Source organism: Lissotriton vulgaris, chromosome 9, assembly GCF_964263255.1.
Source record: "Lissotriton vulgaris chromosome 9, aLisVul1.2, whole genome shotgun sequence".
NCBI classification, from domain to species: Eukaryota; Metazoa; Chordata; class Amphibia; order Caudata; family Salamandridae; genus Lissotriton; species Lissotriton vulgaris.
The window spans coordinates 325,995,551-326,018,409 of NC_141697.1; the positions used below are offsets into that span (position 1 = coordinate 325,995,551).

Sequence of the window (22,859 nt, forward strand, 5' to 3'; positions counted from 1 at the left end):
ACAGAAAGCCCATCGATCTTTAACCAGCTGCTGAAGAAAAATCTTGAGAGTCTAGTACTGCCATGGAACTCGGTTCTAGTCCAGTACATAGACGACCTACTTGTTGCATCAGAAACTGAGGAAGATTGCAAAATAGACACCATCACCTTACTGAATCACCTACCTGAGAACGGGCACAAGGTGTCCCCTAGCAAGTTACAGTATTGTCTGACAGAAGTGCAGTATTTGGGTCATCGAATTGAAAAAGGGAAGCGGAAGGTGTCACCAGACAGGATAGAGGCGATCATGAAAATGAATCCGCCCACGACACAGAGAGAAGTCAGGATGTTTTTAGGAATGGTTGGTTATTGCCGACAGTGGATAGCTAACTTTTCACTGAAAGCAAAACCGTTGCAAAAACTGACGCACAAAGAGGTGAGTGATCCGGTACCATGGGACAAAGATTGTTTGATGGCATTCCTGCAGTTGAGGGAGGACTTATGTCGTGCCCCTGCTCTAGGAATTCCGGATTACGAAAAGCCATTCTTACTGTACTGCTGTGAAAGAGAAGGTTGTGCCTTGTCAGTTTTGGTCCAAATCCATGGAAATGCCCGTAGACCAGTTGCATACTTCTCGGCTACATTAGACCCAGTAGCCGCAGCGTTGCTCGGATGTCTCAAATCCGTTGCTGCAACGGGTGTCAGCATCGAGAGGTGAGAAAATATCGTTATGGGGCACCAGTTAGTGGTGTATGTACCGCATTCTGTTGAACTGTTAATGACCAGGACCAAGACACAGCATCTGACGAATAGTAGGCTCACGCGCTATGAGCAAGTCATTCTTGCTGCAGAGAACGTGACCCTTAAGAGATGCTCTGTTTTGAATCCTGCCACTTTGATGCCACTTCCAAATAATATAGAAGATGATGGATGTGAAGATCACGATTGCCTTGATGTAACTGAACTATGCACCAAACCAAGACCAGATATCGTGGATGAGCCACTGACTGACCCCGATGAAATTTTCTTTGTTGATGGCTCATGTGTAAGGGACGATGTTGGTCAGTTGAGAGCAGCTTATGCTGTTTGCACCATTACAGGAGTTGTGGAAGCCGCTTGCCTGGAAGGAGTACACTCCGCTCAGGTAGCTGAAATCATTGCATTGACACGTGCCTGTTTAGCAGGTAGCAAAAAATCGAGTCACCATTTACACCGATAGCCAATAGGGTTTCGGGGTAGTTCACGACTACGGGCAATTGTGGTCTCAAAGAGGTTACATGACTTCTTCAGGCTCACCAATCCGAAATGGGGAATTTGTACGTCTATTGTTGGAAGCATTACAAGGTCCGGCAGCAATTGCCGTCGTTAAATGTACAGCTCATACCAAAAATATGGATTTTGTGTCACAAGGTAATAGGTATGCCGATGAAGTTGCACGCTACTGTGCAGAGCAAGGATATTCCTTCACAGAGGTGGAAGTGAGTGGGATACAGGAAAGGACAGAATTAACTATGGTACTAGAGACTGTAGACACTTGGGATGAGTTAAAAGGCATGCAAGAAAAGGCACCAGACATTGAGAAACAGACATGGGAAACTGCAGGTTGTGTGAAAAGTGAAATGGGTTTTTGGGTTTCCGCAGATGGGAGAGCAGTACTGCCAAATGAATTAGTCCAATGGCAAGGAGAATACACAGTCCAGCACATCTAGGTAGAGAAGCTATGTTGAGGGTATTCAGACAAACGTGGTATAACCCTAAGTTTAGAGTGGCTGCAGAAGCAGTGTGCCAACGATGCATCACCTGTCAGCATTTGAATATAGGGAAAAGAACACCAGTTACACTGAGTCACATTGGAAGGTTCGGTGGCCCTTTCAATAGGATGCAGTTGGATTTCATTGAAATGCCAAGATGCAATCGCCTTTGATACGTTTTGGTGGTTGTTTGCATATTTTCTAGATGGGTCGAAGCTTACCCTACACGCAGGTGTGACACACTCACAGTAGCAAAGTTATTGCTTAGGGAGTTAATACCGCGGTTCGGGGTGTCGACCTCTTTGGAATCAGATAGGGGAACACATTTCAACAGCGAAATTGTGAAAATGCTTTGCTCAGCTCTGGATATAGACCAGAAGTTGCACTATAGCTATCGACCAGAAGCTTCGGGAATTGTGGAACAGATCAATGGCACAATAAAATCCCGGATTGCTAAAGTTTGTTCTTCAACATCCTTAAGTTGGCCCAATGCCTTGCCACTAGTCCTGATGAGCATACGTAGTACACCAGACAGAAGGACAGGACTCTCCCCGCACAAAGTACTAATGGGGAGGGCAATGAGACTGCCATCAGTTCCTACTGCCGCACTGTTAAATATCACAGATGATCTGATCCTGGACTATTGCAAGGGACTATCTGACGCCATTCATTCTGTGTCTCTTCAGGTGCAGGCTGCGGAAATTCCATCGTCTCAAGACTTGTGCCACGACCTGTGCCCTGGGGATTGGGTCGTGGTGAAGAAGCACGTCAGGAAGAATTGCTTAGACGTGCGCTGGCGTGGACCCTACCAGGTCATACTGGTAACAAACACTGCAGTCAAGTGTGGAGGTCTGCCCAACTGGATACACGCCTCGCATACTCGGAGAGTTCCAGCACCCCTGGAAGAAACAGCTCCTCTCTCGGATGAGAATCCAGTTGTGAACGGAGAAGCCACAGAGGGGACCAGCCAAGCTGTGGGGGTGCCAGAGGAAGCTGGGAGTGTGTCTGACCAAGCCGAAGACGGACAGTACACCAGCGAAACTGACGTTGCCACAGAAGGGGAAAATAGCTGTGAATACGAAACAGACACTGATCAAGCTGTAAGTGATCAAGAGTCAAGTGCAAGGACCAGGAACAGGAGGGAAAGGCGTGGAGAGGCTTGCTGGACGGAGAGAAGGAGAAGGCCAAGCCTAAGATCAGCTTCAGAGAGTACCCTCGCTCCGATATCCGAAGACTCAGACTTGGACGAAGCTGCATCGGACTCAGAAGCAGAGAGTCTAAGAAGGTCTAGGAGGGTGCGTGTGCCCTGCAGAAGATACGCTACTCCTGAGTGGACCTATCTGGCAGCAGATGTCTTGGGGACAGAGATCCGGGAGGGTGAGGGAAGTGAAGGTGATCAGCCTGGAACCAATCATAACGGTGGAAGTGAGGCTGTTGGCACCTGTAGTCGAGACTGAAGGGTTGCTAACATTCACTCTCCCCATCCCTCCGTATTTGAGCAGGATTAAGGACCTGGTACTGAACAGGTTGGAATTTCCGACCTTGGGTCATCCAGTACCAGAACAAGAGGAAACCATCCTTCGTTTAGAATTGTTGGAATATGCTATCAGAGCCGCTGGAACACGAATCATCGTAGATACCTAAAGACTTTGTAAATAAGCCAGAATGAGAAGATAACCTAGCGCCTAGTGGAAGAAGAGAAAACTTAGGGACGTTTCATCTAGTTGACGGAGAAGGGCTAGGGTTGTCTGTTGTTAAAAATAAAGACTATGTTTGCAAAAGGGGTTTATCAGCTTCCAAGTAAGAAACTGACTGAGTAAGCAAAGAGAACTGATTGAAGAAATAAAAGAAAAGAGACTTTTCAGAAGTAACAATACTATTTGAGAACATGGAGGCCGGTAACCCGAACCGCAAGGCAAAATGCATAGTAAGCACACTATTAGCGGGAGTAATTCTTCTTATAGTTATAGTAGTTACCGTATCATACATAGTGGGACATGCGAGTGTAACAAAAGCAACGGATGCAAAGTCTGTGGTGACATCGAAACCTGCTGCTACTGGTAAAAAGGAGGACAATGCAATTCAAGAGAAAGCGTTGCTGGCAGCAGAGGCCCGTAGGTTACATGTAGACGAGTCGCAGGGCAACTTTAAAACCAATGCTTATGCCAAACTGTTATATGAATACATTGATGTCATGGAGGCCAAGGATTGCTATGTCTGCATGCAATTGCCTGCTTCTGTAGATGAGGGCATTAGATACCATCATCTTCCATTGACTTATGGTATTACATGTAGTTTATTGCTTAGCATATTTTACGGACGAGATAGTTTTGAATATTACTTTTCAAATTATGACTCAGTGTTACCAGAAGTCCCGAACTACAAACAGATGAACAAATGGGACTATTACAAGAAGGAAGATAGATTGGCGAAATTCTTCATTCCTTGGGATACACTAGATACTTCATATGCACGTAGAAACAATCTAACTAGCAAAGTGTCAGAGATTGAGAAGAAATTTATAGGGCAAGTTGATGACCGTTACAGAAGGCAAAAGATTCTGAAAATGTCAGGACAGTGGAAAACAGATTGGACCGAGGAGGAGAAGGCACACAAAAGGAAGGGTAGTAATGGTCCAATAGCTTTAGATCGAACACAGAAAGGAAGGTTATGCCTACACAGAAGTAAAACTTACTATGAGAATGTGTTTGTAGGTGAAGTCAGTTGTGAACATGCTTTTCGATTAGAATACTACACGAAGGATTTCTTAAAGGGAATGCAAGTGATTCCTAATGTATATTTTGCATGTGGAAGAAATGCCCACGTGAAGCTACCTGACAACTGGTACGGTTCATGTTATTTGGCAATTGTCTTCCCCAAAATATATCATGCCAAAGACTTAAAGATCATAGAGGGAAAAGCTTCAGCAAGGGGGAGAAGAGACGTAGGCGATGCTGAGGTAGTTGGAGATGTATTTGGCGCTATGTTCCCTCTTTTAGGATTGATACTTAATGATGTCAAGATCAGGAGACTGGCTACAGTTGTAGACAGATTGTCTGCAAGTACTGCAAGATCACTTATGTTGGTGGAAGGAGAGATGCAATCGATAAGGCAATGGTTCTTCAGAACCGTCTTGCTTTAGACGTTCTGTTAGCCAAAGAGGGCAGAGACTGTAAGGCTTTGAAGGTCCAGGAATGTTGCACTTACATTCCAGACAATTCAAAACCGCTTGAGAAAGGTATACAAAATATAACTGAGATACATCAAGAAATTGAAGATCTGACAAAGATAAATGCGTGGGAAAAAGTGGATCATGGAATGGGTAAAGTTGGAGGTTGGTTTGCCAACATAGGGAGGAGTTTTGTTTGGTACATATTGAAGCCTATCCTCATAATAATAATTTGCATACTCATATTGTGGGGGTTAGTGAGGCTGTATCAATGGTACAGAGCAAACAGGTTGCAAAGATCCATGAGAGAACAGGAACAGAGATTATCTGCTATGCAAGATAATCAATACAGGAGTCTGAGGGCTCTGGAAACGATAAAGAGAGGGAACCTCGCAATAAGTTCTGTTTGATGAGCCAAGATCGATGTATTAATGGTGATGACCCCTAGAGGTCATCAAAGGGGGGAACCGAGAGAGCGCAGAACTGAGAAAACGTATAAGTGCACCATATGTACAACCTAGACGCACAAATCAAATTAAAATATCTAGAAGTGTTGAAAATATATAGTAACATATGCATATGAATGTTTAGTTAATATAGAGAATCATATAGAGTGTGAGACTAATGTAGAAACGAGTGTAATTGTTAAAATTGATTAGAAGTGTTAATCAGAGTCCATGTTATGTAGCTGCCACTGAAGAGAATGTATGGCTGCAAAACGTAGAAATGTGCAGGCCTCATGGCAATGTATGAAAATCGACAACGTGTACTTACATTTTGACATGTCATGGATTTACCATTATTCAATAATTGATGCCCACATGTTAAAGAATCATGTTTTATAGAAGTGTTTATATATTCGTGTTTTATAGAAGTGTTTTATATAATCAGAGTGTATTAACGAGAATTGTTTTAGTTTTAGAAATAAGGGTTCATGAAGTACAGGCCGCTTGCTAGATAATTTGGTAGGCCTGGAAAGATAAAGTGGCTTCTTTGATCTGCACGTGTTAGTTAGAATCGAGTCTCGTTAGAGCATAAATTGTCATTCCTTTGTAAAGTTTATGGCCGGAGATAGATAACCAGAGAGTGAAATTTGGGGCCCTATTCATGGGTGTCTGTTTGCAGGTGCGAGGGGGTTCCAATCAAGAGGGTGATGAATAGAGCTCTGTCCGGGGAGCCAGGCACAGGCCTGGAGGAGTGTATTGGAATGTTCTGGGGGGTACCGGCGAGCTGGAGAAAGAGCCTGGGAAGCAAGGTCAACACTAACGAGAGGCCCAGAGGAGAGCCATCATGGAAGAAACCAGAACTGGAACCACGTGAGGGGCGTTTCAGAGGGGCGTTCCAAATTTCGATTGTGATTTTGTATTAGGGACAGCACCCTGGGGTGGAGTTAGAGCAGATGGCCTGAGGACCCTAAGAGAGCGGATGGGTAGGCAGAGAGGGCATGACTGTTATGCATAGGTTTTCATCTAAGACTAAGAGAAGTGCGTGAACTTTTTTGGAAGTCACCACAGCTGACACCTTTTTAGGTTAAGACTCTGCTGAGTAGAGATGTCACCTAGTCTAGTGTAGGGACAGTCTAACCTGATATTTTCTTCATTCTGTAAATGTCTCGCAAGCTTCAGCTTGTGTCTATATTGGCAAATCTATTGATCCTTGAATTAGCGTTGGTGGTATTTTTCTGTCGTTTAAGATCTTTCAGAGAATTCATGTTTCTGTTGATGCCAGTATACCTTTTGAACCTGATATTGAGATGTTTATACCTTCAGCTAACTTTGGCTTTACAATAAACTTTAAAACTGATCCGTGGTAAGAGGTTCTTCAGAGTCGTGCAATTATTGGTTTGATTAACCTAGTAGTGGATTACCTGTTTTACTCAATGACAGGCAACAAAGATTCAGTCGACCTGAGCAGGGATTTAGATCAAGAGTGATCAGATAAGAGATCAAAAATCCCACCCCCCCATATGTAAGGGTAAGTGACATTTATCGAGAGTTACGGATAGGAGAGGTGGATGGGGAGATCTCAGCCCATATGTTTGTAAATTACATTTTGTAGTACATAAAGTAGTACTACTGAAGTACTACTTAACGGGCCCAATATGCTGGGACTATAGTGGCCTGACCTGTGACAGGACACTGAGACCCCTTTCTACTTTTAGCTACCTGAGGTCTAAACAACAAGCACTTAGAGGCTGATTCCAAGGAATGTAGGCATCATGTCAATATTCCTGCACCTGGAAGTAATGCATAGATCTGAAATTACTGGATGGGGTAATATCAATACATTCCACATTTGCCACTGAAAATTGGAAAATAACAGCAGAATTTGTGCTTCTGCAGCGATTCCTGCATGTTTTTCCTCCATGCAGGTAATTTTTTAGCAGCAAATTGTGCCTGCTAGAAGCAGATGGACTACATTGGGAGCATATCTGGTTGTGATAACACATTCTAGCATATGCCTCAAATAATCCGGGCACTGAGTGTTCTTACACCCCTAAGTTAAAGTACCCATCTACAATCACCTTGTTGAAAGAAAGTAAATTGGGGGGCAGCGAAGAGCAAAATAGATAATAGTGTTAGAGGAAATGTAACACTGAACTACTAAGTATTCCCTTTCACTAGTAGTAGATGAACAGTACATTGTCCCTCAAATCCTTCACAGGTATTAATTGCATTAACCAAAATCCCTTCAACAAAACTATTACCAAAAAATAACCAACACATATCAGCCTGGTCTTCTGACAATTCTGAGAAGCAATAATGGGGAGCTGGTAAACAGGGGCATAGGAAGAAGAGTAAGCACTGGATGAGCTGAGTTAAGCTGCACTTTGGTTCTACAGTGTACAAAGCTGTCTAAACTTGGAGAGTAATAGCTCTGGGGCACACTCTTGGTATGTAAGAACCTAGATAGGCATTTATGTTTGATAAATCAACTGCACGTATGCGCTCTGCTGGGATTAAATAGCTGAGGTGAGAAGTGACAAACGGACGCGGATATCAGACCAGTACGGATCTCCTCTAATGAGTCCTGGGAACTTTTGGGAGGATTCCTGCAACCAGGGGAGGAGAAGGGGAACTACAAGGGAATAAATAACTAGGAAAAATGGAGAGCACTGCTCTATTGTGCAAACAATACTAAAAACGAGAAATTAAATAAACATATAAAAAAATGTAAAAACCATGAAAAAATACTAAATAACATTTAAAAAAACATTTAAAACAACATTAAAACTCTCAGTGCGAATGTGAGGAAATATTACTGGGAATCTTGTTACAAAATGCAATATGGCAAAAAAACCGTAAAGGAAAATCAGGGTCCTTCAAATACAAGGAATCTAATAAAGCCAAACACATGGAATTCAATTGTAGCTCAGTTAATTAAATTGGTTCATTAGTGTTGTACGTTTTATTTGTTTTAAGTGATTTACTTTTCCATCAACAAATCCCCCATAAACGTTGAGAACTTTAATTTGTTATCCAAACATGTGTAAGTCACAGCATCAGAAGACTATCTTACTTTACCTGGCATTCTGTAAAACATTCTTTTTCCACTGCCATCATTGGTCTGTAAAAATTTACTGTCTGATGACCAATCCATGTGAGTGATGAAGGTCAGGGAGCCCAGGCACTCTCCAACCTTTTTGTACCTCTGGACAACCCCATAAATATCGACAGTGCTTTCGTTGGAGCCGACAGCGAGGAAGGCGCCATCTGGTGAATATTTCAGCTCGTGGATCGCCTCTTTCCGGTCTTTTATATGGACCACTTCCGTCATGTCTCTGCAGGAGAAGAAGGCTATGTGAGAAAGGCACAAAAATGTATGTAGTGCAAACTGATAAGTCATGTGGCAAATATCCCATCACACGCTTGAAGTAGAACTGGAGATTCAGGAGGACAGGGAGGCAGCTCTTTAGTCATACCAAGGCAAGTGCACTACTGGCCACCACGGGCAATATTTGCATCTATAACCCAATAAAAACGTTTTATTAGGTACACTTTTGCTCACCGAGACTGCTCACAATGTTTTCTAGGAATCCACTGTGCTATCTCTCTAACCCCTCTAAAGTCAATGCTTTAGTACTCTTCGCAAAAACCAGTTGGGTATTTTATTAAGGGCCCCAAAATGTTCCCATTCAATGAAACTAAACTGAGGCAGAAGTTTAACTACAGTTCACAAGGACTAGAATGTGCATCTCCTCCTTATTCCATTCAGGATGACTTAGCCAGTAGTCAACATCCCCTCTTTATTTTGGACCTAAAATTTAAAGTTCCAAAAGAACAAATAGAGGTCAATTAACTTAGATTTTCTCAAACATACTGAAGGCCAGGATAGTTCTATGGTCCACAAGCCCATTAGCCATGGGCTGCAGTATCCTGGTAAGTGCACAACATATGGAAACTCAGCACAAGCGATGAAGCACCCCATATTAAAAGATCACCCTTTTATTCACTCACATCGTCTATTTTTTGATCCATTTCGTGTGGACCACTTATTGCATGCACAATGTCCATGGTATTCCACTAACACAACTATCAAGGTTGGACTTGATGTAATGAATGGGACTGCACTGGAACATAAGATATGCACTTCAAAGATGCATGTATGATTTAAATAGCAGCTGATGAAAGAAAGCTAGAAGACACATTAGGTTCCCTATTTGGTCATTGGCAGAAGTCGTGCTTTTAAGATTGGATTTAGCTGCTTACCTGCGTCTATGATAGGGCTATGTACTGTCTATGCTAAATCACAATGTGACTGACCAGTGTAACAGTGCAGGCAACAAGATTGTATTGTATGTGATTAATAAAAAAATAGAATAATGATAATAAAGAAAGAAAAATAAAGAAAGAAAAACAATAATTAAAAGTACAGTGGGTTACAAGGGAACGTGTAGAGATAGAAAACAACAGGTAGTAACAGCAAGCTGCAGATTTTTCAAATTCACTGAATGGATAGAACGGGAGGATCGATGAGGAATCTGTGATTAGATAGAGCCTCTACCAGAAAAGGTGTTATTGAAGGTAAGTAACTTGTTCTTCTGATAGAGATCTCTCATTACTGATTCCTCACCTTTTGAACAGATCCTAAAGCAGTACCATCCAGGAGGTGGGTCTGTGAACTAGCTCAAACCAAAAAGTCCTACAAGACAGAGTGGGAAAAATGCCCATCTCAATGGACCTGGCTGGCCAGACAGTAATACTTCATGAGCGTATGGATGCCCACCCAGCACTTGGCAAATATCCATAACAAGCATTGTGTGCAAATGCAGTGGTAGCAGCCTTGACTGGTGGAATATGCACGCAATCCCTTTGGAGGTTGCTTCCTAGCCAATGTGTAACAGATTTTGATGCAGAGTACAATCCAATGAGAGATGGTCGTCTTCTGCACTGCCTTGCTGTTCTTTAATCTGGCGAATCCAATAAAGAACTAAGGGCCATATGTATCAAGCAAATTCGCAAACGCCGAAATTCGCAGAATTTCTGCATTTGCGAATGCAAATTTGCTAAATGGTATGTATTAAGGAAAATCTGGTGCAAAACAAGGAATCGCAAATTTTGCGATTCCTTACATGCAATGTATGAAGCAAACAAAAATGCAAATTGTCCTTAAGGAATCGCAAATTACCACCAACTTCAAGTTGGTGGCAAGTTGCGAATTCCTTCAAAAATGCACATTTTTGCATTTTCAAAGTGCCATGTGACGCACATACATGCCCTTAGGGCATGTATGTGCGCTACATGTGCACCTATGCTCATTTCAGGGGTGCAACAGGGTGTCCTTTGGACACCCCTGCACCATTGAAAATATTCTCAATTTGCGATTCTCAAATTGCGAATCGCAAATTAGGAATAACTTCCCATTCATTCCTATGGGCCTCCTGGCCCATAAAAATGAATGGGAAAGTATTACTTAATTGTGATTCGCAATTTGCTAATCGCAATTAAGGAATACTCAGAATTCGCAAAAAAATTTGAATTTGTACATACGTCCCAATTTCCGATTCTGAAATAGTGATTTCTAAAAAATCGCTATTTCAGAATCGCAAATCAAGTTGATGATACATATGGCCCTATTTGTCCACACAGGGGTCTCTTGTATGTTCAATGTAAAAACTAAGGGCTCTTTTCGTATCCAAGCGTTACAGTCTCTCCTCCTCTTTAGAGACCTGAGGTGGAGCAAAGAATGTTTGGAGGATGATGTTTTGCTCAAACATAAAAAGGAATCACCCCTTCTGTAAGAAAGGAGGCTCAGGTTCTCAAAACCAGTGTGTCTGGGTATCACATGATGTAACAAGATGTATGGTGTACACCCGCATAACAAGGTTCTCTGGAGGGGATACTGAGTAAAATTCCAGACCACCTAGGACAGGGCAATGGTGCTTCACAATCTGTTGATTAACTGGGGACCAGAGCAGGGTTTCACCCACCTCCCAGAAAGGAGATCTGTGAGGGATTTGTTAAATGGAAGCAGGAGTTCAAATGTAATTTGCCCCGAACCTTAGTATGTTGGTCATGACTTCCATAGTGGGCAAACCTAGGTCAGATACATGAGCTGCCCTTCGCATGACCACTGCGAAGGAGCACTCTCTTCTGTTGCAAGTCCGGGAGGAAGGACCAGGTCAGTGTCTGGTGAGGTGTCAAATCCACTGGCATCCTAAAGGTCCTCATATCAGCTGTCCTCAGTATATGGCTGGGCAAACTTGTCCCAGCGTCATATGCGTCATTATCAGAATCAGTGGAAACCAAAGTATGGAGAAGATAAACCTGTCAATGGGACAAGGACATTGTGCCAGAACTAGAAATGTTGGTCAAAGGCTGCAGGCCGGAATGATCAGAGTGCAACCTTGGTCAAAGCGGCAACGACTCAACATTTGACAACACAATGGATAGTGAATCATCATCCAGTGTTGTATGCATCAGTTTTGATGTGAAGTGCTCTGGCGTGGGTTGCCGCACCATGATGGAAGTCTCAGTTTCAGAGGGCCCAACTGTTGCCGAGGACAGCCCTGCCAGTAGAGGGCCCAGTTGGGAGACCTCTCGGTTTCTTGGCGCCAAAAGAGTGCCACATGAAGCCAGTAACATGCCAAAGTGGCAAAGCAAGGCCTCACAAAACTGCTCTATTTGTTAAGGAGTTGATATTGGCCCTGGAAACTCGGGTTGCCACAGAACGAAGGGTCAAAATCGGCTCACAGATTTGTCTTCATGAGCTTGACTGACCGAGAGGTACGTTGATGCTTTTGCGCCTTCTCTGGAAATCAAGAGAGTCAGTAAAGGGCGAGTCCCAATTGAACTTCTTTAGCTTCATCTTGGATTTCTTGGACAAATATCTACAATGGAAATTAGATCAGGAGTGGGAACGGGACCTTCACTTCGACCTTGATCAGTCACGGCATGGAGGTTTTGGTGCTTCAGGTCATAAAGCTTCACTTCCCTTTCCTTAATAGCTGTAGTGTGCATAAAGGCACACTCATTGCAAGACATGGAGTCATGATCCGACCCCAGTCACCACAGTTAATCCTAATGAGGATCTCTCACAGTCCATTTGTTTGAAACAGACCCTACATTCATTGCACACTGGTAGGTAAGACATTTTTGGGAGAGAATTACGGTCTCAAATAGACAAGGGGTAGCTCTGCAAGGACATCCGAAGTAATATCCCTTGGAGTGAAGGAGTTACTCCCTTGCATCTGCTGGCACCGCATTGAAGTTGACTGGTCTGATGCTCCTGCTGTCCTATGGACTTCCTGAGGCTCAGCCACACAGGTGGTGGATCTGTGGTTCCCACGAGTCCTGACCCGTCTTACCAGCAATTTGGAGGACAGTGCCCCTCGTCTGAGTGGCTGGGTCTACACTCCACTTCACCTCATCGACTTGCAGTTGGAAAGGCTTGTTGGCGCTTAACTCCAGAGATCTTTGGGCTACAAGAAGCTCCAGCCCACATCATCTCATCCCTCTAAGAACAGCGACCTCCTATGCATCCTGTGCATCATCGACCTTCATCTTTGGTGAGCTGCCTGCGGTTCTCTTGCGACTTCTGAGCCTTTGGCCTGTGGATCCCCTTGAAGGTCTTCTTCTGCTATGGTAGTCTTCCCTGCTGTTCAGTGCCGGCTCTGACTCTCCTGCACATGGTGAGTCCCTGGGACCTTGCTGGTCCCAACAATTGAATCTTTTGTCTTCCACGCCAGTTTTGGCTACCAAGGCTTGTATGTGCTCCCGCCAGACACCGACCACCTGGACACCGACATCTGATGTGGGACATCTCATGTATAGGTCCTGTCCCCACAGGTGCAGCCAGAAGGTTCTCGTGAACTCTTCTGAACTTCCTAACAAGGGTGGGTATTGTGCTTCCGTTCCTCCTAGTCACCTCCGAGTGGCATAGACTCAGTCCCCTCTGCTTACAGGTTAACCTCTTCAAGAATCCACCCTTGGATTTAACCGGACATATTCACAGACTTCTCCAGAGGTCTTTCTTCCTGAGTCACCCATTGTCGTCTACAAGAAGTTCCAACGGCACTTCACCCCTATGACCCCAGCTCCCCTGGTGCAGGTTACCTGGTTCCTGGGGCATCTTCATGTGGGATGGCTTTCCAACCATCTGTACTCCAAAGGGTTTCTTCGGCGTCCTCTGGGAAGGGTACTTTTTCTTTAAAACTACAAGCGCGACTTTATTGAACACGCAACTGTGTTTCCACTCTGCACACAGCCTCCTAGGGGTTCCTGGGTATTTACCTTGGGTGGTTCCTAGTTCCCCAAGCTCTTTTAAGTCATTTGGCCCAAGTCCTTTTCTCCTTTACAGTTCACATGCCACTTATTTAGTATATGGTTTGGTCTCCCTCTGGAGACCAGTGCATATTACTGCTACCTATCTGATTTCTTTGAAGTATTCTTATGTGTATTTTTGATATCTCTGGATAGGAGATACACCGAGTGATAGTGATTGTGTTGTGTAATAAATATACTTATTTTTAATAAACACTGTGTGGTTGTTTCTTATCTAATCTACATTATTGATTAAATGTGATACAACAAGCTGCTTTAAACTAATTTTAGGTAAGCCTTAAGGCTGCTCTCCAAGCTACGCCTTTGAGAGTTTTTAAGGTTATCAAAGACCACTAAATCACCACACGGGTTGCCTAGATTAGTGCAAGGTGCATGACTCCTTTAAGTGTGTACTTATAACAAAGGGGGAGAGAGAGGAGATGTGGATTCATTCTCCCTACGCACCTTTTTAGCGGTACCAGCTCGGGGGCCATTAAAACTTTTTTTGAGCAAACCCCACCAGCCAGGTATCTTTTAACCACCATTAACTATAACAGCAAAGGTGCACCACCACATTTAGTATTCAATATTAAAGATTCATGAAGGATAGTATTCTTCAATTTGATATTCTTTATTTCAAAACCACAGTTGAAGCACCATACAGCCGACGCGATTCATCCCAACAAGAGGACTTCTTTAGGGCTTATACAATTGATGTGGAGATCAATCAATGTTGGGAAGACCAAGATGGAAGGTGTGGCCCATAGTTGGCGTCCGTTTGTCTTCTTGTATGTAAGCTTAAGATACAGCTCTAGTTGAATTCAGATCAAGTTTGTGTCCGATGTTTGTAAAGGTCTCTAACAGTGAAGAATCAAGTCAATGGAGTGGTTTCCTCGAATCAATTGTAATTGGACAATCCAAAATCCAAAATATTTAACGTAATTCAGACAGTACAAAGGGGATCCCTGTCCTAAGCTGACACAGAAATACAAACTCTTCACCACAGCTCCCTCTTTGGGGTGTAGACAATGGTCAGCAAGTTCTTCACGTATTAGGAGCTTTTGGCAGAGATGTGGACAGTGGGTGAACGCATCAGGTTTCAATCCACAAATACATATCCACTAAGACACCACAGGGTCTAGTGCATCGCAGATATAAATAAATCTGATCAAGATCAATGTGCCAGTGAAATAAAAGTACATGCCTCAGTAGCTTCCAAAGGTGTTGGAGTTAAATTGTGGAGTGAGACTGGAGAGTATCAATGCTGACCACAGAGAACTGGAATTCAGACGTTGTAAAATGGCTTGGCTATAGCCATTGTACCCTCTCTTCCACAGACAATTTCTTTAACACCACTTCTAGGTATTTTCCAACCCCTTTGCCACTTACATCAGGCATTTCGAAAGGAGTACATCCATAAAATACTCACAACAAACTTAACATAAGAAGTTGTCCTTGCTCAGATTTGGTCAGGATATCATTGCACACTATAGCGAAGATAGTCTCAGTGTAATTGTCATTTTCTCTGCTGGCATCCAGAAGTGCTTTTTATCAAATAAGCTTCTTAAGTCAAGCCAGCAACAGGACAAATATTGTTAAAAATGGTCAGACCTAACCGGTTTCTTCCAAAGAACCCTGAGGGGGAAAATGGTTTGTCAGTGCATAATAGTTGCCAGCTAAAATATGATAACTATTCCTTTCTGCAAGGTCCCTCAGGGAGTCTTCAGGACATCATGTACGTTTGAGAGCATCTCTTACACTCACAGGTGCTCATCATGTAGAACCCGTAGTTTGTGGTTGTCTCAATACCAAGACTTGGAATATCAGATGAGTATGTAAGTGAGTAGTAATTAAAATGGTAATTTTGAAAAGTTGAGAAATCTAGATATAAAGAATAAGTTATAGGTCTTTGCGGACTCATGAGTCCGCTGGACCTCAAAAATAATACAGGCTGCTGACAAAATATTCTGACCTTTTCTTATTTGTGTAGATCGCTTTTTTGTATTTTTTTTAGTACAATTCCTCAAGATCTCACCTGAATTCTTCTAGACAAATTCTAGTTGTCTCAAAATGTTTGTTGGTGTAGCAAGTTTACAGTCACTCCAGGATGAGCTTTCTGTTTTGAGTTTCCCTTTTTGTTGAGGGAGACACACTTGCAAACCGTATGGACTAGTGAATTGTATTTTGCAAACAGTTTGAAGCATTCTGTTTTGACCTGGAAGTGAAACAAAGGTTATTTTGACAGCACTTTATAAAGGGTAATAGGGTGAGTTTCGTATTGGATGGAAACTTGCGGCCACATGCATCAATGTTGCCGTTTGCGAATCCTTAATTGCGAAAATTAAGGAATCGCAATTAAGAATTCGCAAACGGCAATGCATCAAAATTTCGCAAATATTTTTGCGAATTCTTATTTTTCCTTAATTGCGATTCTCAATTTGCGAATCGCAATTAAGGAATCCCATTCCCATTGATTCCTATGGGCCAAGAGGCCCATAGGAATCAATGGGAAGGCATTCACAATTTTCAATTTTCAATTTGCGAATCGCAAATTGAAAATGCAATTTCAAGGGTGCAAGGGGGGGTCCATAAAACCCCTCCCTGCACCCCTGAAATTAAACTTAAGTGCAATTTACACACACACATGTCCCCAGGACATGTGTGTGTGTAAAATGCAACTTTCAAAAATGCAATTTAGTGCATGTTTGAAAGTTTTTGGTAAATTAGCATGAAGTCCAACTTCATGCTAATTTACCTCTTCCAAATTGCGAATTCGCAATTTTGAAATGATCATGCAATGCATTTAAGAAATCTCAAATTGCGATTTCTTAAATGCAATCGCAATTTTAGAAATCGCAACATAATTGCGATTTCTAAAATTGCGAAAAAAGCAGGAAATCTTAATGCATCCCAAAACAATAATTTGCATTCGCAAACGGCCGAATTTTGCGATTTTCACCGTTTGCGAATGCAATTCAGTTTGATGCATGAGGGCATAAAAGCTTTGCGCTATTATTTTGACATTATTCATACGTTATTTAGTTACCAAATACAAAATGCCAACAAAATAACCTGACTATGGCACTGGGAATGAAAGAGTCAAGAGAATGAGGTCCAGACTGTGCCTGGTAAAGCGGAGGGAGTTGATATCATGTGATGCCAAACAATCTATAAAATGGTATCGGGATTAAAACATTCAGCCACACAATAATATCCCTGAACTTCAGAATGAGTATGGAGGCCAATAGTTAGAGTATCTGAGAAAGGTTTCACGTTAGAAGACAGTTTCAGCCATTTACTAAACTAAGTCAGAAAAGATAAGAGATACAGACTCAACACTGCACTTAATCTTCGGAGGCTTCATGGAGTTCTCGGGAGAGCTGGGACGCTGACCGAACCCGCCATTTTGGCTTCTCTTGATGCCACCATGGCTTTTGACACCATCGAGTGGCCTTATCTCTGGGCGCCTCTCTCAAAGTTCGGTTTCGGCCCCAATTTTATTGCCTGGGTAAAACTCCTTTACGCACAACCACTGGCCCAGGTGGTGGTAAATGGTAGGGTGTCTGGTTCGTTTACACTTGGGCGCGGCACCAGCCAGGGTTGTCCGCTGTCTTCACTGCTTTTTGCCCTAGCGCTGTAGCCGCGGGCGGAGTGGCTTCGGTGGGAGCCCTCGATCAGGGGCATCCGGTGGGCCCCTGATCTTGAAGATCGTGTCTCTCTATATGCTGATGACATTCTCCTTTATTTCACCTCACCCCAGAAGTCACTCAATGTGCTTTTTGACGTCCTCACCTCCTTCGGGAAAAATTCGGGTCTCGTCATCAACTGGACGAAATCCTGCGTTTATGTTATGGCAGGGGAGCTCCCTCCGTTGCCTCGTAGATTCCCGATCCAGGTGGTTGAAACTGGTTTCAAGTACCTGGGGATTCATGTCTCCTTGGATTCCTCCGTCCGTTATGACCACAATTTGTATGCTCCTCTCCGGCGTCTTAAACTGGATGTCCAGCGGTGGCGTCGCTTGCCCCTATCCTCGTTGGGGCGTGCAGCTCTTTTCAAGATGATGTCGCTCCCTAGATTCTTGGACGCACTTCAAAATATCTTCGATCCTATACCCTCTCGGTATTTCCGTGAGGTTGAGAGCCTTCAGAGACAATTGATTTGGGATGGGCGAGCTTGTATCTCCTTAGCCAAACTTACTTTGCCGTGGTACGATGGGGGCATTGCCCTCCCAGATATCAGGCGCTACTACTGGGCCTCCCAGTTGAGCGCAGTGAAACATGTAACCTATTCCCCTGGTCCTGCTCCTGCTTTTGCGATGGACAAGCTCCTCCTGCCGGGTGGAAATTTTAACAGGGCATTGTATTCCAAGGAGCCATTCCGCGCCCTGACTGGTCCCACGAAAAGTGCTGTACGAGCGTGGAGGGATGCAAGTGCTGCTACGGGATAGGGTGACAGGTTGACACGAATGACGCCGCTGTATGACTCTGATAAATTGGGTGGCTTGTGGAGAACGAAAGGATTCGATAAATGGGACACGAATGGCATCAGCAAGGTGGAGGATCTCTGGTCCAAGGGCACTGTTAAGTCCTTTGAAGCTCTCAAAGTGGAATACGAACTTGGTGACAAGGAGCACTTTAGGTACCTTCAGGTGCGGCACGCCTTGATCTCCGTTCTCCCTCCGGGGACGGAGATTCCCCAGTCGTCGCCGCTTGAGGATCGGATTCTAGATGGCCATGTGCCAGACAGTACAAGATCTCTGATCTATAAAAAGCTTATTAATAACAGGGCTGATTTCCTTGTGCGACTCAGGGCTTCGTGGACCGCCGGCGGCCTGGAACTCGACGACGAGGATTGGCAGATGGCCGTCTCCTCCCATAAGGAGGTGGCCATTCCAGCTCGCCTTCGTTTTGTACAGCTGAAGATCCTTCACCGAGTATATATGTAAATGTAAATGTATTTGAGCTTATATAGCGCACAGCTACCCGCAGTGGGTTTCCCGGCGCTTGCTTAGGGAACCCGTCCTGGTATTCCCCTGTGAGATAGCCCCGGCAGGGTATCCACAAGGTGAAAGCCAGGCATCCCGCCGCGAGGGGCCGTTGTGGAGATTAAGCGAGCTATTGCCCAGAGTCGCAGAGTGTGAACCCGTGAGTTGAGAAGGCACCGGAGCGAGAATTATCGAGTCCGTGGAATTTTAGCCCAAGACCCGCCGAGGCGGGGAATTGAACCCTGGTCCAGGGCCGATCTCAGTTTCCGGGTCTGCCGCCTCTAACCCCGGAATATGACTGGTACGCGACTGGTGTGGATGGGTTACTCGATTGATGGGCTATGTAAGCGTGGCTGTGGTATGAGTGGTACCTTTTTACATATCATTTGGGAATGTCCCGTGGTGTCTGCCTTTTGGTCTAGAGTGCATGCAATTATGGAAAGGGTCACCGGGGTCTCTCTCTTGCCTGAGGCCCGACGGTGCCTGCTTAACGTCTGGGAGCCCACGGATTGTACTGCGGCTCAGACTTTTTGAGTTACTCTTGGTAACATGATTGCCAAGAGGGATATTGCTCAACTCTGGGGTTCCCATAGGCCACCCATGATAACTGCTTGGAAGGAGAACATGGACTGGTGCATGTTCAGGGAGAAGACGGTCTATGTGGCTCGGGGCCGTCCTAAGAAATGGGGCAGGATTTGGTCTCAGTGGAATGCATACCGTGGGAATATTTGCACTCCCCCATTTGACTATACCATTGATGCTACATTGTCCCCGTAGTTGACGTTCCAGATGTTTGTCTGTGGTAACTTTTATATATCAAGCTGCTCGCCACTCCCCCGTCCCTAGCCATATGTCTCACTATTCTGTGAAGATTGGTTCCCTTGCCCTCTCTACTAGAGTCCCTGGAATCGTTCTATGCCATGTGTCTGTGTGGTTTTTTTGTTAGATGTTCTTTCACCAAAATTTTAAAATGAAACCTATCTCATCCTTTTGCTTATCCTGTACTATGCGCCGGATACACCGAGATGTTGCTGATCTATGTGCGAAATGTAAGCTTCAAGATACAATGTTATGATGCTAACTCTCATAGCGGCCGGCCCGTTGAGTTGTAGGCAGACGCTGTGTACTGCGCATACCGGAAATAAAGGTTTTTATAAAAAAATTTAAAAAAAGAGAGATACAGACTCCTATTCCTTACATTAATTAGAGTCAAGGTTCGGGTGAGACTGCAGGAAAATACAGGGCCTCTAACACAGAACCTGCAAATCAAGTGCTCAGATATATAGTAGTATTGTTATAAGCTAAATCTTGGAAACTGTTTTGTATGCGTCTATCTGAGCACACAATGCACAATGTGCTATGATCTGTGTAGACAATATCTGTATTTATCAGATGAAACAATTATGTAGATCTCCTTTTTCATAAATTCTACTTCTAATTTTTCCAACTTCTTGGAGAGCCTAAACACTCTTTTCCCTCTAGCATTTGTTATGAATTATGGATTCTCTTTTGAAACGATAAGTGAGCTGTGTCGGAGCTCAGTGTGAGGTATCATGATGTCTTTAAACTAGTTTTGCATGGGGGCGGGGATAGCGCCAAGATAGTGATAGACGTCTGATCAGGAGCTCTGCTTGAAACCGGGGACTGGTGAAGCTTCCTAGGGCGACATGAATGCCTCCCTCCCCCTATTGCACCCAAGGTGAACCCTGACATTGTGGGGAAGTGAGGAGTAGGGAGAAGTCTGGAGCAGCCCGCTGCAGAGACGTTTTAAGGCTTAGGCAAAATGGACAGTGGTTCAGGGCCTCAGCCTTTCAGGGGGGCCTCATACAGTCAGCCCTCTTCTGCAGAGAGTCTTGCCCTGGTGCCCTTGAAGAATTCCTAAACAGATTGTTTTAAATTCAGTTTTCCTTTCATTTATTTTTTATGTGGGTAAGAGTCTATTACTGACATTTTGCAGAGAAATGTTGTTTATGTTTCATGCAACATCCATAAAATAAGTTTCTTGTAGACCAAACAGGGCATCACATATGAGAAATGAGAGGGTGTCACATAGATTATTTGCAGTAATATTAGTGAGCTGCTCCAATGTTACAATATTGAAAACACATGTCGCTATCCCTGCATATTAGATGTAAACACATTTGGAATTTGGACCTGTGTGCCTATGCACTGTCAGTGACCTGGCCATAGCGGACATTAAAGAGCTGAAACGGGATCTTAAATTCAAAGCTGTTCCAAAAGCTGCCCCCAAAATACGTTTTCACATTGGGCCCCCAAAACCCTTAAGATGTCAATGCCCCGTGGTGCCAAAGTGAGGTGAGTATGGCAAAGAATGGAGTGCGGAGCACACAGAATGGAGGCTGCCACCAAAGCCATGCCTGCTGAAATGCATGGCCATTCATGGCTGTCACCACCAGGGCCACAGCGAGTGCTTGGCCCCTCTCAAGAACATTGATGCTTTAGGGAACCACTGGCAAGGGAGAGCCTTATGGGACTGGAAGAGGCACTGTGCCTTTGGCGGTGTGCTTACCGCCGGGGTTATGGCCAAGATACAAACAAGATCAGCAGACAGATTTTCAGTCCAGGGGACTGCAACACTGCCACACCAGTCTGTGGTCCGCGACAAACACCGGGGCTAGTACTACAAGTCCCAGCGTCCCTAGCTTGTCGCCAGGCCAAGCGTCACCAGGAAAGCGCCAGCCAGGAGGTGCTTAAAAATCGATCAAGGGCTCCCGCAGCACGGGTCCTTTTCTCACCTGCTGGTTTCCTGCTGGTTGCCGTTTTGCTTCACACGCTGAAGTATTTTCAGTCCAGGGGACTGCAACACTGCTACGCCAGTATGTGGTCTGAGACAAACACCAAGGCTAGGAATACATGTCCCAGCGTCTCTAGCGCGTCGCCAGGTCAAGCGTCACCAGGAAAGCGCCAGGAGGCGCTTAAAAATCGTTCAAGGGCTCCCGCAGCGGGGACGCGCGCGGGCCAAGGCGGGCCCGTCCCACGCCTGTCGAAGCCAGGAGGAGCCAGGGCAGGGCCATCTCCCTTTCATCGGTGACCCAGAGCTGACTAGGACTTGGTTAGTGTGAATTGAATCTGTAATAGTTATTTTGGATTTTTTATTTATTGTATGGTTGATTGTCTAATTTAACTTAGCATTAACTATTGTGAGTAAAGGTAGCTGCAAGGGGACAGGGGGACCAGGGGTGGTGGGCACATTGGATGCATTTTTGCAGCGGGCAGAGTCAGTTCTTACACATGAAATACAGTTCACTCAAAGGAGACTCTCATTGGAACTTCGATTTGCTTTGTTAGCTGATCCTTTAGCTGATCCCCAGACATTCATTGGTTTAACTCTAGATTGTACATTGCAAGATCCATTGAGGTCACTACCAAGTCAAGTTGAGGCCTCATTGTCCGCAGTCAATGTTTCTAATACTCAGATCCCTACCCCTTCCCCCCCCCCCCCAAGACAGATTCGCACTCGCAAGCAACACTCGGTGCAGGAGAGGGAAAGGGACGGAGTCACTCAATCAAGAAAAGGAAAGCAGGCACCTTGCCTCTAGCCACATTGCAGGCCAATAAAATGGCAAAAACGAGAGGGGTGGCCCGAGGTAAAAAAAAGTACCTTTTCGGCTTTAACAACAACAAGCTCCCATAGCTCTCCAGGCAATTGTGCACAGGTTCCTTCAAGTCAGGGTGTAAATAAAAGATGACGTTGTTAGAGACTTGTGGCTATGATGATCTTGATATTCTGGATATTCAGTGTTTCAGGTGCCGAAGAGCAACTATTTATCAAGAGCTGTCGTCTTTCGTAGTTCAATGTGGTTTTTGACCTGCGTAGTTATGGCCAATTTTTTTAGGAACAATAGTGCACGCATCTAATTCAAGACGCAAGACGCTGGTGGAAACTCTCTGTTCTAACCAAGTCACCTGAAATCTCGATTTCACGTGACAGCTCTTGATAAATAGTTGCTCATCAGCTCCTGAAACACTGAATATCCAGAACATCAAGATCATAGCCACAAGTCTCTAACAACGTCATTTTCCTGAAGTTAGAACTAAGGATCAGTCTAAAAAAGGGGTCACAGCTACAAATGAAATTTGTTTGTCCTGAAGATTGTCTGAACAAGTTGCACCACTAAAGACCGAAACGTCGACGAGAAAGTACTTTACCTTACTAGTTCTTAATTATACAAGTGATCTTTATTTTAGGAAAAA

At 44.3% G+C, this 22,859-nt stretch overlaps 1 protein-coding gene across 1 annotated transcript in view; it reads right to left on the reverse strand.

Annotated features, from left to right (window-relative positions):
• EML5 (EMAP like 5) overlaps positions 1–22,859 on the reverse strand; it is a 1,453,541-nt gene that overhangs the window by 834,718 nt on the left and 595,964 nt on the right. The window contains exon 9 of the mRNA XM_086936634.1: positions 8,423–8,679. Within this exon, the coding sequence (XP_086792760.1) occupies positions 8,423–8,679 (257 nt within the window). The remainder of the gene's footprint in view (positions 1–8,422; positions 8,680–22,859) is intronic.